Below are 19,726 nucleotides of genomic sequence, written 5' to 3'. Positions count from 1 at the left end.
TCCTTCAGAATTTGGCTCTTTCTTTTCTTATAAGTGCTGAAGCTGCTCTTTTGGTCTGAAAGCATCCAGAGGATATTCTGTATCTAATCTCTCAAGTAGGGAAGAGACAAAAAAACACTTTATTATTTACTTTATGTATACATTTTTTTAAAAAAAATCAAAGCAGTTGCAATAAGAATAAAACAATAAAATTATCAGTAAAAACAGTTAATAACAACAATCTTAAGAATTCAGGAAAATGTAAAATCAGCAAGAAACTCAAAGGAGTTTAAAGCAGACACCAGCATTTTAGATATCTGGGTAGACATGTCTGAACAAAAATTGGTTTAGCAGGCTCCAAAAAGAAAACAGGGAAGTGACATGCCTGTTATCAATAGGCAGGGAGTTCCAATGTGTAGATGCTGCAAAGTTTGAGTTCTTCCAAATGCGGAATGAGCTTTATTTGGCACCTGTAAGAGTCCTAATTCTGCAGACTGAAGCCATCAATCAAGCATAATGGGGCAAGGTGATCTCACAGATAAACTGATCCCAAGTTGTTAAAGGCTTTCTAGTAGTAACATGTTGAACTTGGCCCAGTAGCAAAGAGGGTTGCCAGACTCAATAGAGGACAGGACTTCTGTGCCTTTAATTGCCCTGCTCTCTTTTGAGTCTGGAAACCTTAAAGAGAAACCAGCAGACCCTTTGTTTAATTTCCAAGCAAAGGGTCTGCTGGTTTCTCTTTAAGGTTTCCAGACTCAAAAGAGAGCAGGGCAATTAAAGGCACAGAAGTCCTGTCCTCTATTGAGTCTGGCAACCCTAGCAAATTAGCAGCTGGGGCAAAGGAATCTGAGCAAAGGTGTCCTGTCTACGTGGCACCAAGGTCAAGGATAAAATCAATAAAACATTTTAAACCAATATGGGTAACTAGATTATATACCCTTACCAGCAGAAATGCAATGTTTGCATCATGAATCAAACACAGGATCTATGGAGGACATATTTATTTATTTATTGACATGTATAATCCAGTCCAAGAAGCTTGTGGGATTAATTTCAAACATAACCAGGCAAATTAGAAGCAGGCCATTTATATCTTCATCCATTGTCTTCACATAATGAATGATTGGGAGACAAAAAATGAATAACCCATCACTCAGTAACTGTTGAAACAAGAAGGAAACAAGAGTGAAACTCTAATTCCCCTTTCAAATGTGTCGGAGGGGGCGGTTATTAACTTGTTTTTGTTTCTATTTTGGTTATGTATTTTGTGGTTTTAATATTGTGATTTTATGTTGTAACTGCCCCGAGACCTGCTGGTATAGGACGGTATACTGATTTAATAAATAATGATAATGATAAAATAAAATCCCTTTAGGAGCCTCTGTTCTGGAGATATGGGTGGGAGGGCAATCCTTGGTGGTGTGATGGTGGTAAGAGCCATTTTTGTTGTGTAGCAAGACACGTCCAGTTCCATCGGTTACTGATGCTCTGCCTCTTTCCGCCGACCCATTAGTGCTAAACAAAGACATCAGCACTTGCCGCACCATGACCATCACGGGGACTCTGAAACGCCCGTCCCTGCAGGATGAGGAGAAGCTGAAGCTGAACCACCAGAAGGGATCGTCCAACTTCAACAGTCTTCCAGCCAACGTCTCCAAGCTGCACCTCCAAGGCTCCCCACACTACCTGGGCGCCATCAACCTCAACGACTTCAGCAACCACACCCTCACTCTGAAGAAGGACAAGGGCCAGGCTCCCAAGTCTATCTACATCTGCGATGGGGACATCTTCAAGAAGCTGGACTCGGAGCTCTCTCGGGCGCAGGACCAAGCCATAGACACCAGCTACGTCATCTTGCCCTCCAACACCGCCACCTTGAGGCCAAAGCCTCCGCCGCCTCCGCCGCCCCCCAAAGACGATACAAAATATAGCATCAACATTGACCAGATGCCCCAGACGAGGCTCATCCACCTCAGTATGGCCACTGACCCAGGGTTCGTTGTCAAGAGCCCTCCAAGGGAGCCTGTGGTCATGGGCTGCGGGGAGGCTCAGGCCTCGCCAATGACGCAGCAGCAGCAGCAGCACCAGCTGTCGCCTCCAATGGTTAACAAATCTGGTGACTCACAGATGCCAAACAGCTTGTGTGACACAGGCGAGTCTGGCAACTCTGGCATGGTGCCCAAGAGTGAGACGGTTTCCACCCTTTCCATGAGCTCCCTTGAGGTATGTGGCTGGGTGGTAGCTACGTGATATTGCACACATTTTGCACGGAGAACATCGCAGGTTCCTTGGCATCTCAGGTTGGAAAGGACCTCGGGTCCCTTGGCTAAAGGAGACCAACCTGTCCCCAAGACCTTGAAATAGAACCAGTCATATGATACAATACAGGGCTAAATTGACTGGCCAGAGTAAAGTTGGGGGGAGGTAACAGAGGTATATTGTCATTGAAAGCCTGTTCATTATTGATCTAGAGTAGATTCCAATGTATAGTTAGCAGAGTAAAAAACCTACACACGTTGCAGGGTTTCCCAAAAATAGAGCAGAGGCTTTACTGCTACTGAAGGCAAATGAGCATCATGGCCACAAATCCAATACATTCAGGATTGGCACTGTCCATCAGAAATCCAGCTGCAGCAGACTTAACAATAACTTATAATAAGTCTAAAACGTAACACTATACAGGTATACAGAACACCACACCAGTTGGAAATGAGAGAAAGGAAGAGAGAAAGTGAAACCCAGGCTCCTCCTGGCCTATTATTATAGTCAGCATGATCTTGACAGAAGAGATAACAGGACCAGTTTAAACCAGCTGAACTCAGCTTCTCTGAAGGAATAACCCAAACATCATGAAGTTTCTGCTTGTTTCTTTCACACAGAGAAGCTTCCAGAACCTTCTTGAACTAAGTAGAATAGGAAATATCTCTACACATCAGATTATTACTTTATGCACTAAGAAATGCAAACTGACATACAGTGGTGCCTCGCAAGATGAATTTAATTCATTCCATGAGTCAATTCATTTTGTGAAAAATTCGTCTTGCAAATCGTGATTTCCCATAGGAATGCACTGAAATGTCTTTTTTTTGCCCATAGGAACGCATTCATTAAATTTCAATGCAGTCCTATAGGAAACCGCGATTCGCAAGACGAATTTTTCGCAAAACGACCATCAGATCGCCAGGCGCATTCGTCTAGCGAAAGATTCATCTTGCAGGGCATTTGTCTTGCAAGGTACCACTGTATATAAAACTAATCATGGTGTGGGCAGAGAGAGGGATAGTTTTCATAAACCGGGATAAACAACTCAGTAGGATTATCTATACAAAAATGTTTTTAAAGCCTACAGCCTGCCTGATATCAAAAGGCAGGGGGTTGCCAAGTGTAGTTCTGCCACACTAAATCATTGATTTCTTTAAAATGTGAAATTCACATTATGTAGCCCCTATAACTGTGCCAGATCAAAGCGGTTGATATGGGGTAAGGTGATCCCGTCGGTAAAGTTTTCCAGGTCCCAAATTGTTAACTGATCCCAAATTATTAGTGACGGGATCGCGTCCTCCACTGCTCCTCTGAGCAGCAGGCTAATGTGGCAGAGCGCACATACAGCTCTGTTTTTTTCAGCAGAGGGGAATGGCTAGGGGCTTCATCCAGCACCTGAGGCCGTTGCCTCACTTTGCCAAATGGTAGGACCACCCCTGGACCAGGGAATGTGTCTCCTCAGTCCAGTGGGACTGAGAATGCACACAGAGAGATGAGACTCTGCACAGCTGCCACAATGGTGGCCATTGCTGCAAATGGTGCTTTCTCCAGGAGAAATATCGCAAAAAAAAAAACACGGTGGCAAAAAAAAAAAAAAATGCCGTCAATTTCATTGGGGTGGTATCACCCTACTGCTAATCTGTCTTTCTCTTTCAATCTGCAGAGACGGAAATCCCGGTATGCAGAGCTAGATTTTGAGGTGAGTATTTCCTCGTTTACATAATGGACAGGTCAGGATGAGAGAGAATCTTATCATCCCCATTCCTCCATTGAATTTGGTTTCATATATACCAAATTGACTGTCCTAACACAAAAAATGTCTGGAGTCATTGCCTGATCCCCAAGAACCCATGAATCAGCTTGTGTCATATTCAGGGCTATTTTTTCCAGCCAGAACTCCCTGGAACTCAGTTCCGGCACCTCTCAGGTGGGCGCCATTGCCATTATAAGAGAAGAAGAAGAAGAGTTTGGATTTGATATCTCGCTTTATCACTACCCGAAGGAGTCTCAAAGCGGCTAACAATCTCCTTTTCCCTCCTCCCCCACAACAGACACCCTGTGAGGTGGGTGGGGCTGAGAGACTTCAGAGAAATGTGACTAGCCCAAGGTCACCCAGCAGCTGCATGTGGAGGAGCGGGGAAGCGAACCCGGTTCCCCAGATTAGGAGTCTACCACTCTTAACCACTACACCACACTGGCCCAGAATGAGAGAGGCATTCATAGTGAGTTCTGGCACGTCTTTTTTCTAGGAAAAAAGCATTGCGTATTCCCCATAACATGGGACGCGGGTGGCGCTGTGGGTTAAGCCACAGAGCCTAGGGTTTGCCAATCAGAAGGTCGGTGGTTCGAATCCCCGAGATGGGGTGAGCTCCTGTTGCTCGGTCCCAGCTCCTGCCAACCTAGCAGTTCGAAAGCAGGTCAAAGTGCAAGTAGATAAATAGGTACCGCTACAGCGGGAAGGTAAACGGCATTTCCATGTGCTGCTCTGGTTCGCCAGAAGCGGCTTTGTCATGGTGGCCACATGACCCGGAAGCTGTATGCTGGCTCCCTCGGCCAGTAAAGCGAGGTGAGCGCCGCAACCCCAGTGTCATCTGCAACTGGACCTAATGGTCAGGGGTCCCTTTACCTTTTTATTCCCCATAACAAGGGGTACTTTTCTCCACTGGAATGTACATCAATGCAAAAGTGTGCCTAATTTGATCCATGGGCAGTGCACAGAGAATTTCTGGTAACCAGGCATCAAAGCAAATGTCCAGCAACTGTAGCCCAGAGTGTTGCACAGGACACCTCTCTGAGTAGGCATAGCATAAACTGAAAGAATGAAGTGGTTCGTTTGGGATGAAAAATTCTATATACCAGGCATGTCCAACATGTGGATCACGATCTACTGGTAGATCCCCTGGTGATCCTGGTAGATAGCGGGATCCTTATTGATTCCCCCCCCCCCCAAAAAAGAAAGCTGAACAACTCTGGGCCCTTTCCCCTAAAAAATGGCTCAAGAAGTCTGGGCAATCCTCCCCCCAAAAAGGTAAACCACTCTGGGTCCTCCCCCCTAAAAAAGCTCAACAACTCAGGGCAATCCCCCCCACACACTCTTCCTCTCTCCAATGATAATGGGTATATCACTGTCAGGGTTTTTTTTAAAAAAAATACTTGGAGTAGATCACAGTCTCTTGAGAGTTGGATGTGCCTGCTATAGAAACAGCAACCTCATTCTCCTTATGTAGCTCAAACTGGACCATCCGCTATTATTATTATTATTATTATTATTATTATTATTATTATTATTATTATTAATACCCCGCCTATCTGGCTGGGTTCCCCCAGCCACTCTGGGCGGCTTCCAACAGAAAAATAAAATACAATAATCTACTAAACATTAAAACATGAGGATGGTATTAAGAGGCTCGGGGGAACCCCAAGGTTTGCAAAAGTACAAAAAGGGGGGAACCCACCAAATGGAATCCCCCTACAAACAGGCACCCTGTGTTCTGGGAGCAATGATCATTCTCAGTACTCATTGGGCCATTTGGGGGGTTTTCAGTCCTGCATCTTTACTTGGCTAGGACTAGAGATGGGGGAGAAATTTAATCCAGTTCACGTTTAAAGGCTAACCTGTCTAATTCGCGGTTTCATGTCTCTGAATTTTGCAGTGGAGTTCCAGTGTGTTCAGAAATGCACACTCTAGGCTCTAGTATGCATCAAAGTGCACGCATTAGAGAAAATAGCATACAGAAATGCATTGCACTGCTACAGGTGCCATATAATACTCATTCCACACTTGTAAGAAATCCATCTTTTAGTATGGTAGAACACACACTTTGGAACTCCTTGCCTACTGACATCAGGCAAACACCTTTGCTGTTCTCTCTGTGGTGCTTGCTTAAAATGTTTTTGTTTGGCGACCCTATCCACAAATGTAGCAGGTTGGCATGTGTATTAATCCTTTTGGTTTCTGTTTATTTATCTTTTTTTATTTCTTTAAAATTGAAGGCAGCCCTTTTTAGGGAGGCTTTCAATGTTTAATAGATTATTTTGTTTCATTTTTCTGTTGGAAGCCGCCCAGAGTGGCTGGGGAAACCCAGCCAGATGGGTGGGGTACACATAATAAATTTTTTATTATTATTATTATTATTATTATTATTATTAAAAGCTCATTTAATTATGCTACGAATATTTCAGATACCTCCTTTTAACCTTTTTATTTATCATCTTAACATGTTTTTAAAAACTGTAAATGGCTTTATTAAGCCATTTAAAACTGTAAATGGTTTTATTAAAACCAAGCCGTTTATAAGTGCAAAATCAGTAAATTTATATTAGGGAAAACTGCACCCAAAAATTACTATATTAAGAGAGACTTGCACTAAAACACTGAAGAATTTTCATCAGAATATATATATATATGAGATATATATGAGATATATAAGAATATATATATATATATATATATATATATATATATATATATGAGATATGGAAATGTGGAGAAATGAGGAAACCATTCTTAATTAGGTTTAATTGATCTCACAATTCCTGCCTGAGGCTTTGATGGACCTGGGCTATCCTGACCTGTTTCTCTCTCGTCCGTTGCAGAAAATCATGCACACGAGAAAACGTCACCAAGACATGTTCCAGGATTTGAACCGAAAGCTGCAGCATGCAGAGAAAGAGAAGGAGTCTCCAACAGCAGACAGCAAGGTGAGTCCTGGCCCAGTTTCCTGAAAACTCCATCCATGGGGACCTGATTAATTGGGGGCCTGCAAACGAAAGATCTGGGAAATTCCAAAAACCGTAATTTTGTGCCTGTGGGCAAAACCCCTCTGCCTTTTATTCTCCCCCACCCATGTGAGGATATCTGCAGTATGAAAATCTGTTTTTGATAAGTCTTTTTCATTTGACTGGAGAAAAGCTTAAATGACTTCTTCAATTTTTCTCTGACTCCCTGCTCCCATGTCTTCTAGACATAGGGCTGCCATACGTCCGGGTTTTCCTGGACATGTCCGGGAATCGCTGGCCAAAATGGTGGTCCAGGCGAATTTCTGCTAAATGACGGGTGATCCCCAGCCCATAAATTTCCCCCTTAAACTGTTCAGCTGGAAGTTCTTTCTGGAGAAACTTCAGCCTGCCCTTCTTCAAAAGCTGCATTCTACTGCCCCAATGCTATCGACCTTGGATGATGGCATCACTCCTAAATCTCAGGCTCCACCCACCTGTCAAACCTCAAGGGGTGGCAGAGATAATGATCTGGCCCCCAAGCAGAGTGCCTGGCCTACAGCACCTCCTGTGCTTTAGTAGACCACACAGATGCAGGGCTAAGCTCAAGAGTCACACTATCTCAGGCATCCCCAAACTGCGGCCCTCCAGATGTTATGGCCTACAACTCCCATGATCCCTAGCTAACAGGACCAATGGTCAGGGATGATGGGGATTGTAGTCCAAAACATCTGGAGGGCCAAAGTTTGGGGGTGCCTGCACTATCTCATACTTTGTGCTACACCTGTGCAAAATAATAACAATTCTCCATGATTGAGCTAAGTAGCAGGGGAGATTTGAGAAGTTCTGCATGAAGAATCACTTCTTGCAGATACATCCTGGTTGTTTAGCCATGATCATCTTCCTTTATTCTGGATTAATAAAGGCAAGATGAATCAGAAGTCAATGCCAGCTTCTAGCTCAGCAAAAAACATTTCTTTTTCACCAGGCCTTTGGCTTTGAAATACCCACAGCATTTTTTTTTCATGGATGGGATGTTTAAATGTAGGGTTTTTTAAAAAACAAAACAAAAACACCAAATTGTCTTAGGTTGTTTTTAAAGCTGGTTTTAATGCATGTATGTGTTTGCTTGCTTAAAATATTGTAAGTCGCTTTGAGTTGCCGTGGCAAAAAAAGCGAGTAATAAATTTAATGATTAAAATAACTAGGGTATAATCTCAAGAATGATTCTCCCCACACTGCCTTTAGAAATTAAGGAGAACCGTAGTGCAGTAACAGATCACCTCTTCTGCAGTCAGAATGACGCCGGTTCAATTCCAGGCATACAAGCACAGAATCATAGAATTGTAGAGTTGGAAAGGACCCCAAGGGTCATCTAATTCGACCCTTGCAATGCATGGATATCCAGGTACAGCTGGAGGTGTAGCATCTCCAGGTGTAGCAGGGAGAGACCCTTGTCTGAAATCCTGGAGAGCTGCTTCCAGTCAGATAACACAATACTGAGCTTGATAGAATAATAATAATTTATTATTTATACCCCACCCATCTGTCAGGGTTTCCCCAGCCACTCTGGGTGGCTTCCAACAAAATATTAAAATACAATGGTCTCTTAAACATTAAAAGATTCCCTTTTAAAACATTAAAAGTTTTGATGGACCCAAAGGTCTGACTCAGTATAAGGCAGCTTTCTGTGTTCCTACGGAGGTCCATAATGCAACACTGTTTGCCAGGAATTTATGGTTCCTTTTTCAGCTTCCTCTCCAGTTCTGCATGTTTCCCTTTTCCCATCAATCACTTTGTTTTTAAAGGGGAAATGTTCTTGAATGGTTATTTCACTGTTCTCATGGGCACACGAGGCACACCCTTGTTCCTTGGAGTGCGCCAATTCAATTACGTTGATCAAAGAGGGGGGAAACACCCTGTTCTCTCTTGTGCATTCAGGCTATAAAACGATGGAGTGTTTCTTCGGGCGGAAGTGATAAAACTAACACTAGCGTAAGTCTTACTGCCTGCATTTCCTTAATGAACCTCATAGAGACACCCTCGCCTCCTATCCTCGCCATGGCGCATGTCTTCAAATGCATTCTCCCACCCATAAGTAAGCATCCGGTCCTCTCAATCACGGGCCAAGCACCCCTCGAATGCTCCCTTGACCCTTCCGCTCCCAACATCGCACAGAAAAGAGGATTCATGCAACTCTCCCAATCCACCCCCACCCCCGACATTGTTAGAGTCTTGACTGCATCCCTCCCAAACCATCCCTACTTGGCAACCACCTTCTCTTGCCTTTGCCAATGTCCAAAGATGTCCACTTCGCCCATCTCAGAAGCATGTTTTATGGTTACAAAGCTTTTCCATCACCTTGGTTCCATGGCTACTCCAACGACCGTCTTATCAGGCATCCCCAAACTGCGGCCCTCCAGATGTTTTTGGCCTACAACTCCCATGATCCCTAGCTAACAGGACCAGTGGTCAGGGATGATGGGAATTGTAGTCCAAAACATCTGGAAGGCCGGAGTTTGGGGGTGCCTGGTCTTGACAGCAGGTTCAGGACAGACATCGCCATTGAGAAGAAGAAAACCTCCCCTTTTCACACAGCACATGGATTCATGGAATTGCAAAGTTGGAAGGGACCCCAAGGGTCATCTAGTCCAACCCCCAGCCACACAGTAACCGTGGCCACTGTCTGGAATTCACAAACATAAGACAAGAGTTAGTGAGAAGTCTTCAAGTCTGGTGTCTTCCAAAGAGGACCAGATAAATATTTGGAGAAGGATGGGGAGCAGTCTGTCAGACTATTAGCCGTGAACATTTATTTTATTAGAGGTTTCCTAGTGCTGTTTTTCACCCTAGCTTTTCAGCTCAAAGGCCCCCAGAGCAGCTGCTTTGCAACAAGAACAAAAAATGTAACACTGTCCCTTGACGCAAAAGGAAAGAAGAAGGAGGGGGAAGAGCGGGGGGAAATGTTTCTGCTTAGAGGCAGTATTGCCACTGAATGCCAGTTGCTGGTGAGCAGCAGAAGGATGGATCTCTTGAATGTGCCCTTATTGTGGATTTTCATGGACCACCGTTTGAGACAGAGTGCTGGGCTAGAGAGACTAGGCTTTGCAGAAGGAAGATTTCACTGAAGGATTCAGAAGCATCCCTTTGAGGCTCACAACGATTCTCTCACACCCTTACTTAAGCACTTTGCTGAAGCTCTTTAGATCAGTCCTTCCCCTCCTGTGAACCGAGACTTGCGGCGATGAGCAAGCAGAGGAGCTGGAAGTTGCTTTGCTACCAATAAGCAAGAGACCCTGGTACAGAACTCACCCAGTCAGTAGAATGTCTTGCTTTTGAAGTCACGTCACTGAGGGATGGGAGGGAGGTTCTCCTGCTCAGACTGGGTGATGCCTGAAGCATCATCTGAGCTCAGCCGCTAACCATGCACTGTGGAGAGGAGGAAGGAATATTTTGTTCGCGTACCACCCAGTATTTGCTTTGAAGGTGATAAAAGGAATATTCTCCCCATCTCTTTTGGTGGGAGGGTGGTGGCTTTGATCCATGGCCTTGAGGAGGGACCGAATTCAGAACTGTTTCCAGTTCAGGGCAGCTGTCAATCTCCTGCTTTGAGCTGAAGCCTTTCATCAGCAAACCTGATGCCCAGAATTTATGCAGAGAAAGAGGTGTGCAAATGTGGCATTCATTTATTTCCTCAACACATTGCAGGGGCGGGAGGTTAAAATCCCTGGGGGTTGTATTTTGTTTTTACTTTCTTTTTTAAAAAATTATGAATGTTTTGTTTCAAATATTTAACATGTACAACATGAGCAATGCTGGAAAAATATCAGCACGTTTTAAAGGTGTGCTTTTTTTGTACCACTTTGAATTTAAGTAAGACCTATTTCAATGTAGTATAACTAATACAATCCATAAGTACATGAAGACTATCTTTCTAATAAAACAGCAGGCTAGAGCCAATAGCCCATCCAGTAAGAACAAATATTAAGTGATCAGAGGACAAAAGGATAGAAAAAGGAAGCACAAAAAGATTTTTGTGCCATTCATAGCTTATTATGAACACCTTTGTAAAATATCATCTCAATCTAGTAATATAAACCATTATTATGTACTGGAAGCACTTTTTTTTTAACATTTCAACTGCAACTCATTCTGTTGAATGTGTGTTTTCCAAGCCTTTCTTGCAGAAACTATTCCCACTACTCACACAGAACAAAGGAAAACGCCATATGTTGGGTAAATTGTAGCCCAAAGTATACATACATACATACATACATACATACATACATACATACATACATACATTTAATGAATCATAGAATGCTAAAGTTGGGGTGGACCCCCAAGGGTCATCTAGTCCAACCCCCCCACAATGCAGGAATCACAGCTGACAGGTGGCCATCCAACCTCTGCTTAAAAACCTCCAATGATGGAGAGACTACCACCTTCCAAGGGAGTCCCTTCCAGTGCCAAACAACTCTTGCCCCCAGAAAGTTCTTCCTAATGTTTCGCTGGAATCTGTCTTCTTGCAATTGCTTTGCGTAAATGGATTTCGAAGCAATCAACAATAAAACATCGATTTCAAATCTAATACAGGTACTGATTGATAATGCATCTCCACTTAAAAGCCTTGTTGAAAAAGGAATGGCAGGCTCTGGGCATCTGGGAATACCTCAGTAGCTCAGGACCAAAAAAACGGATAGAGATGAAACAAAAGGGAGCAACCTTCATAACCACTTCATGTTATAGAGTTGATGTAACAAAGGTGGAGAACTTTTTAAGTACCAAGGCCCACATTAGAAACATGTACGAGCTGCAAGGTCACAGCTTAAATGTGTTTGTGTGTGTGCGTGTGCGTGTGTGTTCCATGCAATTAGTATGATGTACAGTATCTTGACTGTTGAACTTAATGCATTCTGGGAGTCCGTTCGACTCCTATAACCGTTCGAAAACCAGGGCGCGGCTACCAAAGCTTCCTGCACTCAATCGGAAGCCGCGGAAGCCGTGTCGGGCTTTTGGCTGCCAAAAAACGTTCGCAAACCGAATCACTTTCTTCCGGGTTTGCAGTGCTCGGGAGCCAATTTGTTCAGGAGCCGAGCCGTTTGCCAACCAAGGCACCACTGTGTTACTAGGGGCTGCAGATTCTGCTCATGTTGCTCACCAACCCAGCAGATGCCCCACCCCATGCTAACCCCCCTCTTTTGAATTCCATCCCAACCCCACATTCCCACACAGCTCCTCCAGTGCCCCATCCCGTCACAGCATGGAGGGATATCCTCTCAAAAGGATGGAAAATCCTTACTTCCAAAGAACTAGTGGATAAGTTTTGTAACACAAAAGGGGGTTGATTCCCCCCACCCCACCCCCAGTGAGGTTTCAAGAGTTTCCTTCAATTTCTGCTCAGCCATTGCACTTGTGCGCCTTGCTTCCATTCCCCCAGTGCTGTGACTGCCCGAATTGAATTCTGCACTTCTTTCCTCTCTCCAATAACCCCTAATCTTTCCCATGGCAGATATTCCGCATGGAAAATCCCTTTGTGAATTGTAATAACGCTCTTGGTGAGGTTTCTATAGCCTGCTTTATTTAAGAGAATGATGCACCAGTTCTGAACATTTTAAAAGCAAAATATGCCCCTTGGGTTTCGAACATGCTATTTTGGGTAGCGTTATGGAAAGATCCTATTGTGCTTACATCTATATAAATCACAGGATACCACTAAGTTTGTCTGGTGCCACTGAGCAAGGAGAAGTTTATTTGGTTTTTAAGAACACTTCCTGTCAAATTACATGAGCCTTGGCCTTCCACAAGATAGCAGATATTTATAGCCGTGATCCCTTCCAGTTGATCCAGAATGATGGGATTTCCGATGGCATCAGGAACATGAATTGTCTGCCATTTTGTGGGATGGGCAGGGCTTGCGTGCATTGTCAGGGGATCCCCATTTCCTACTCCTTCTACAAGCCATTTCAGCCAGTTCATTAGCGTAACAAGGGGAAGGATGGTGAAATTAAGGGCCAAACTAGATGTGATTCCAACTGAGCCATGATCGGAGCTCCCACTTTAAAAATAAATAAATGCAAATAGCAGATGCAGTGGTAGAGCAGGAGTAGGGAACATTTTTCAGGCTGAGGGTTACATTCCCTTGTGGGTTGCGGAAGTTTTTTTCTGGGAGCTACATACAAGTGATTGGCGGAGACAAAGGGAAACTGTCCTGCACAATGGATGTGATGTTTACCTCTATACCAGTCAGGCTTCAGGGACTCAGCTTCCTCCCCGCCCCCCTTTAGAAGTAGATAAACAGAACAAAGTGAAAGGAGTCTCTTAGCAGTTTGAGATTTTAATGATCGCAGCAAGAGAACAAAGGAGCCATTCCTAGGAAAGAAGGTGCTCCCAATTAAAGATTCCACCCACTTCCCCCCTTGTCATCCACATCACTACCACATCTTGCAACCTGATCTCGCAACCACCGAGCTTTCTGAGCTGCCACCTTATCTGCTGTCCTTGACCTTGGGCTGATCAGATGGACGCTTTCCAGTGAGAGTGAGTCTATTAACTCTCTCTCTCTCCATCTCCCAGTTCTTCTTCTTCTAGCTGTGCCCCACCCAGTTCTTCCCAACTACTGTCTTCTGAACTATGCCCCTCTGCAAACCACTGTTCCAAATCTATACTGTTCCACTGCTCTTGGGAAGATTCAAGATCCTGCTCAGGAGCAGGGGGAGGGGGAGGCTCCCACCATTCCTCCTCAGCGCAGCCCTCCTCAGCACGGACCCTGACAATACCGCAGGGTGCATTCTAGGTACCCAGAAGCTTCTGCAAACCTCTCCTGTCCACATCTCTTCATTATCACAACTCAAGGACACATTCCAGCCGGACTAGAGTACCTCTGGCAGTCCAGAGCAGGGCTGATGAAGAGGTGTGGTCTGGGGAGAGCTTTGGGGACTAAACAGGGAGGCGTGGAGAACCACATTCAAGCACCAGGCTGAAGGCTCTCCATCCCTGTGGTAGGGCATTCATGGCCAAGGCCCAGTGCCAGGGAATGAGGATTTATCCTTCTCTTATCATGCAATTACCCCAACCCAAATTGCTCGAAATGGACATGGCTTTTGGTTTTTTGGGGGGGATGAATGCATGCACTGAAGTTGGCACTACAAATGCATATTCTTTAGTATAGGAGGGGAAAGGGGAAAATACCTTTTCAAATATATTGACTGTCACCTGAGGCTTTTGCAAATACTTGCATTCAAGTAATTAATTTAAAAGCCACCCACCTCCCAATTAATCCAGTGCCATTTTAATCAGTCAAAGGCCTTTTTTTAATCAATTCAGCCAAAATAATTGACAAAATCTTTTAGCCTTCCTCTCAACTTAATTTCTTGGAAATCTGATCTCTCTTCTTTTTTCTGTTTTGTTTTTTTGTTGCAGCAAGAAAAACAGCAGACACCAAACAAGAGACCCTGGGAAGGGATCCGGAAGGTCCACTCCCCACCGGCGTGGGTTAAAAAGGACATGGATATGGTGTCACAGTCTCCCTTGGAACTCAAAACTGTTGAGTGGGAAAAGGCGGGCGCCACAATCCCCCTGGTGGGACAGGACATTATCGACCTCCAGACAGAGGTCTGAGGAGGAAAAAAACAAGAAGAAAGACTCTTTGGGTGTCCTTTCCCCCCACCCTGGAAAACAAAACACAAAATACAAACAGATAAAGATTTTTTAAAATAATAATAATAATAAAAAGAGAACCAATCAAATGGAATTGAAATGGAGCAAGAGAGCAATGTCTGTTGGTTTCTTTTCGAAACCTTTCAGTTAAAAAGGAAACATAATATGGAGTAGCCTTTGTATTGTTCTCGGGAGACAGAGTTGGGTGGGGAAAACTATTACTTTGTAGAACATAGTAGCAGTAGGTACGGAACGCAATACGGTCTTTCCCAGGTAAGGAAGATGGCCGGGGGTGGGGTGGGGGAGGGAGAGAGAGCAGGCCACGGCGAAGGGAAGGGGCTGATGAAATAATTAGGGGAAACGGAGGATTAGAGGTTGTCATTTTCTTTTCAAAAATTACATCGGCCTCAGCGGCAAAAGGATTAACGGAGGATCTTTGCCAAGAGGATGCCGCTAGCCATGCTGCCACAATGGATGTCTGGAATGGAAACTCGGGAGGAGCTTGACTGAGCATTGGGTACCCACAGTTCCACTGGACACATCCTGTGACCCATTGTCTCTTCTAGAGGTGGAGGGAGAGGAACCTGCCCATCTCCCTTCTGTCTCCTCGCAGCCACCAGAACAGCATCGGGAACAGAGATCTCCCTCGACCGGGAAGAGGCCTCCTCGTCAGAAAGTTGGGATTTCTCCAGCAGTCCTCTGGGAGCTAGGTCAGAGGATGCCTAATTGGGGCAGGGAAATTGGATGGAAGAGGGAGATCTGGTGGTGGCGGCGGACATCTCCTTCCATACTGGATTTTCTGAACTCTCCACAAAAAATTCTTTTGAAAAATAAAAGTGTGATGTATAGACAATGAAGAGAGCTCCACTTAAGACAATTGAGATCCACTCAACTGGTTTCCAGACAAAAAAAGAGAGAGAAAAGAACATTGAGTGGGAAGGGGAGGTTTTTTTAAAACAAAAAACAAGCAAACAAACAATGAACAAACAAGAATGTAGGTCATATGTTGACTGCTAGTAGACCCTAGGCAAGCTCACTGTGGGCCTTTGCAAAAAGGCTCATGTGTGGCCTCATTCCGCCCCACCCCCCTTTGCTTTTGAAAGACTGAACAACATCTTCCCCCCTGTCTGCTTCCTCAAGTGGACGATCCCCGGTTAAGAGACATGGAAAAGTTGAGAACATATGGAGAACATTGCCTTAGGGACTTTGAGACAAACTGGAAAAAAAAATTGAGTAAAATCCACTTGGGAAAAAAAATCTATTTTTTTTCTTCTTTTTCTTTTCTTCAATAAAAAGAGAACTTGAAACCCAAGGACTTCCATTTCTTTGGCATGTGTCGTTCCGGTCATTTTCCCATGCTTCTGTCCCATGCAAATGGGGCGGAGATGTCAGGCTGTTCTTCCAGCTTTGTCCTGTGAGGAAAAAGTATGGGAGCATCGTAACATGCAGGTGTTCCTCATGTTCAGGGTTTGGATTGTCATGTTGTGTTGAGGGAATTGCCTGATGAACCTGGCTTCTTCCTCTTGACACCAAGTTGTTGTTGTTGTTTTTTAAAAAAATCTGACCCACCATGTTTGAATTCAGAACCACCATATTTTAAAACACGTTCCGCTCTGTGTTTCCATAAGAACTCAAACAGAAATCGATGCCGCCACTTTCCCCCTGCCAAGATAGCTGAAAATTGTTCTGCAAGAAGGCAAGAATTGATCAAGCAGTTTTGATCTTTTCTGAGGGAAAGTGAATATGTGGAATTGCTTCTTCTCTTATTTTCTGGTGGTGAAATAACAAATTGCAAGCTTTCCTCAGACATAATTCTGCCCTTTTGTTTTAACTGTAAAACGATCAGCAATATTTCAGTGAAGAAAAATAGATCAGGGTTTTTTTATAGAGAAAAATCACCAATTTTTAGGGGGAGGGGGACAAAGGTGCAGGATCTTTCCCAAACCCACAGACACAGTAAAAGACTCCAGATAACCCCCTCCTTGTATATTTTGTAATAGCAATCTTCGTATTACTGTCCCAAAACTTTTCTTTGAATATTTTTCATTTGGGGCGGAAGGGGGCCTAATATGCTTTTTTATTATAATTTTTTGCCTGCAAACCTGCAATTATCTTTTGTTGCTGGGGAACTGGGTTGGGTTGTAGGGGAGATTCAAACTGAATTTTGGGGAAAGGGGTTTGTGGGTGGAATGGACCGAGATAGGGAATCGTTTCCATCAGGGATAGATTGTATGTACTGGGCATGATCCAGGTGGGTCTCATAGCTGCACACGCTGATGTCCCTGCTGAGAAAGTCTGTTCCATTTTCTTCAGTGGAGAGTGCATTGTAAAACGGGAGTTGCATCCTCCATTGCAGTGAATGGGGCAGATTGCAAACACATCGAAAACTGGAGCATACAGTTTGCTCTTGACTTGAAACGAATTTGTCCTCCATAAGGCTCAGTGAAACTGGACATCAGCCACTGGGAACATGTGCCACATTGAAGAGAATTGGACATGTGTAAGAGCCCTAGGTGTGCTATTACAGTGGAACCTCTGTTTATGAACACCTCGGTTTACGAATTTTCGGTTTACGAACGCCGCGGACCCATCTGGAACGGATTAATTCACTTTCCATTGCTTTCACTGGGAAAGTTCGCTTCAGTTTATGAACGCTTCAGTTTATGAACAGACTTCCGGAACCAATTACACCCATGCTTCGGGTTAAGTACGCCTCAGGTTGAGTACTCCGCGGACCCGTCTGGAACGGATTAATCCACTTTCCATTACTTTTAATGGGAAAGTTCGCTTCAGTTTATGAACGCTTCAGTTTATGAACAGACTTCCGGAACCAATTGTGTTCATAAACCGAGGTACCACTGTATGCAGTTCCCATTCAAGTGTATATTACGTTCAAGGTCTTCCCAGCCCTTAAGAAGGAAAGTCACTGTGAAAAGGATTGGAGGAAGGGGGAATTCACACTGATCAAATTATTGTTTCTATTTGTTCTCATAAGGGGGGTGGGGAATCTTACCCAAAAAATATACTGGAAATTTCTAGGAATGGACTTCATGTCTAACTCAAGGGACATGGAAGCATCTATGGAAATCAGAGGCTCATCGAATTCATACCTAGCCCTACCATTCTCATGTGTTGGGTCTTGACAGCTTGTGTTGTCCTCTTATTCAATGGGAAGGGCTGTAGGGATTCTGCTGTGCATGCAGAAGGTCCCAAGTTCAATCTTCAGCATCTCCAGTTAGGGCTGGCGGGGGAGACCTTCTTGAAACCCCAGAGAGCCACTGCTGGTACTGGTCAGTGTAGACAATACTGATGGACCAATGGTTTGATGGCAGGTCCCAATAGTCCTCCATTTGCATTATAAACGGTAGTGTATGGTTTCCCCAGGGCTTCTTGTGCAAACTCTTCCCATACTTTCTGGTTCCACAGGGAACCTGTGATCCTCCCGATGTGCAACTCTCATCTTCCCTGACCATTGGCTATGCTGGTGGGGGCCGGAGTCCAACAGCATCTGGAGGGCCACAGGGTCCACATCCTTGGTCTATGCTTTTAGTCCAGGAACATGAGGAGACCCTGCAGAGAGAGGGGGGTGGGAAGACTTCATCTGAACAAATTCCCTTGGAAGGTGGTAGACCAGGCACCCCCAAACTGCGGCCCTACAGATGTTTTGGCCTACAACTCCCATGATCCCTAGCTAACAGGACCATTGGTCAGGGAAGATGGGAATTGTAGTCCAAAACATCTGGAGGGCCAAAGTTTGGGGATGCCTGTGGTAGACTCTCTCTCTCTCATTGGAGGTTTTTAAGCAGAGGTTGGATGGCCAACTGTCATGGATGCTTTAGTCAGGGGTGGACTTTTAAAATTTCAGTGGGGACCTGTGTGAGGCCCAAATCCCACCTCTCACCTTCCATTCTGCTCAATTCACTACGTCATAGTTACAACACCCTGCGTCACTCTTTAGGCTCAGAGCTCAGTGCACAGAAACCAGCCCTCCATGCTGGTTTTGTTGGACTAAATGACCCACATGTCCCTTCCAAGTTCCAACTCTACAATGCTATGATTCTATGAAATACTTGGAAAGATGCCCATGAGCAGCTGAAACATCTCAGGTCAATGGGTACAGCTCCCTGCAGAGCATTCGTGCCCTGGATATTAGTGACACTGCATGAGAGCTGAACAGCATAATGCAAATCCCTGGTCCACTTTTCTGAGACTATCACTAGAATCAGCGGCAGCACATTGATAGGTTGTTGTGAGGTGGGGGTAAAGGTTTGTAAAGCAGTACGGCAAAGTTAACCGGGTGCCAGTCATGGACCACGGAGACATAGTCCCAAATTCTCACCCAGCCACAGAACTCACTCAAGATTTTCACTACTGCAGTCACACCTGCCTCACAGAGTTGTTCTGAGGATACCGTGTGGAATTTTCACCTTCCATGTATGTTGCCCTGAACTCCTTGGTGAAAAGCCAGGGTAGGAACATAAATGAAAAATGATTAGAGCTCACCCTTAAATTCCAGAGAGACATGTTTGCACATGGGAAGGCAGAGAAGGGGTTATTGAAACTGTGTGGGATTCATTAAGCCCCTTGCACATGCATATTTAAAATCTCATGCTGGGCTTTAACAAGGTAATCAGAGTATTAAATCCGCTGCGATCAAGAGACTTAGCATGAATTCAGTGCAAGTCTTTAAATGTGTAGGTTCCAGACAGAGCTATATGGGACTCACTAAGGAATGGTCTTCCCTATGGTCCTAATATGGTTGCTTATGACTTGGGTTGCACATAGATTGGGTTTCAATGGCCACTAGTCATGTTGGCCATGTTCCACTTCCACTGTTAGAGGCAGTATGACTTCGATTCCCATTTCTGGGGAACCCAAATGGGATGAGTGTTGTGCTCGGGTCCTGCTTGTGGGCTAATCCCACAACTGAGGCATCTGGTGGAGAAAACGATGCTGAATTATCTGGACCTTTGACTAAGATTCGTCATACGGTTTTTTTGGGGGGAGGAGTACATCAGGATACAATGTTTTTTTGCTTGAAGCACTAGGTACTGATGCTGTTTCTGCAGTATATCATGAGGCACTTGTGAAGTCCTAGATGCTTCCTTGC

The 19,726-nt window shown here is 44.5% G+C and overlaps 1 protein-coding gene across 1 annotated transcript in view; it reads left to right on the top strand.

Annotated features, from left to right (window-relative positions):
• The window catches only part of ADGRB1 (adhesion G protein-coupled receptor B1), a 340,537-nt gene extending 325,960 nt beyond the window's left edge, over positions 1-14,577 (top strand). Inside the window, exons 29-32 of the mRNA XM_060277561.1 lie at positions 1,493-2,202; positions 3,905-3,940; positions 6,838-6,942; positions 14,380-14,577. Coding sequence (XP_060133544.1) covers positions 1,493-2,202; positions 3,905-3,940; positions 6,838-6,942; positions 14,380-14,577 — 1,049 coding nt within the window. The remainder of the gene's footprint in view (positions 1-1,492; positions 2,203-3,904; positions 3,941-6,837; positions 6,943-14,379) is intronic.
• Positions 14,578-19,726: the final 5,149 nt, after the last annotated feature.

The sequence above is a fragment of the Zootoca vivipara genome, chromosome 8 (assembly GCF_963506605.1).
Source record: "Zootoca vivipara chromosome 8, rZooViv1.1, whole genome shotgun sequence".
Lineage (NCBI taxonomy): Eukaryota > Metazoa > Chordata > Lepidosauria > Squamata > Lacertidae > Zootoca > Zootoca vivipara.
This window is presented reverse-complemented; position numbering and strand designations above follow the sequence as displayed.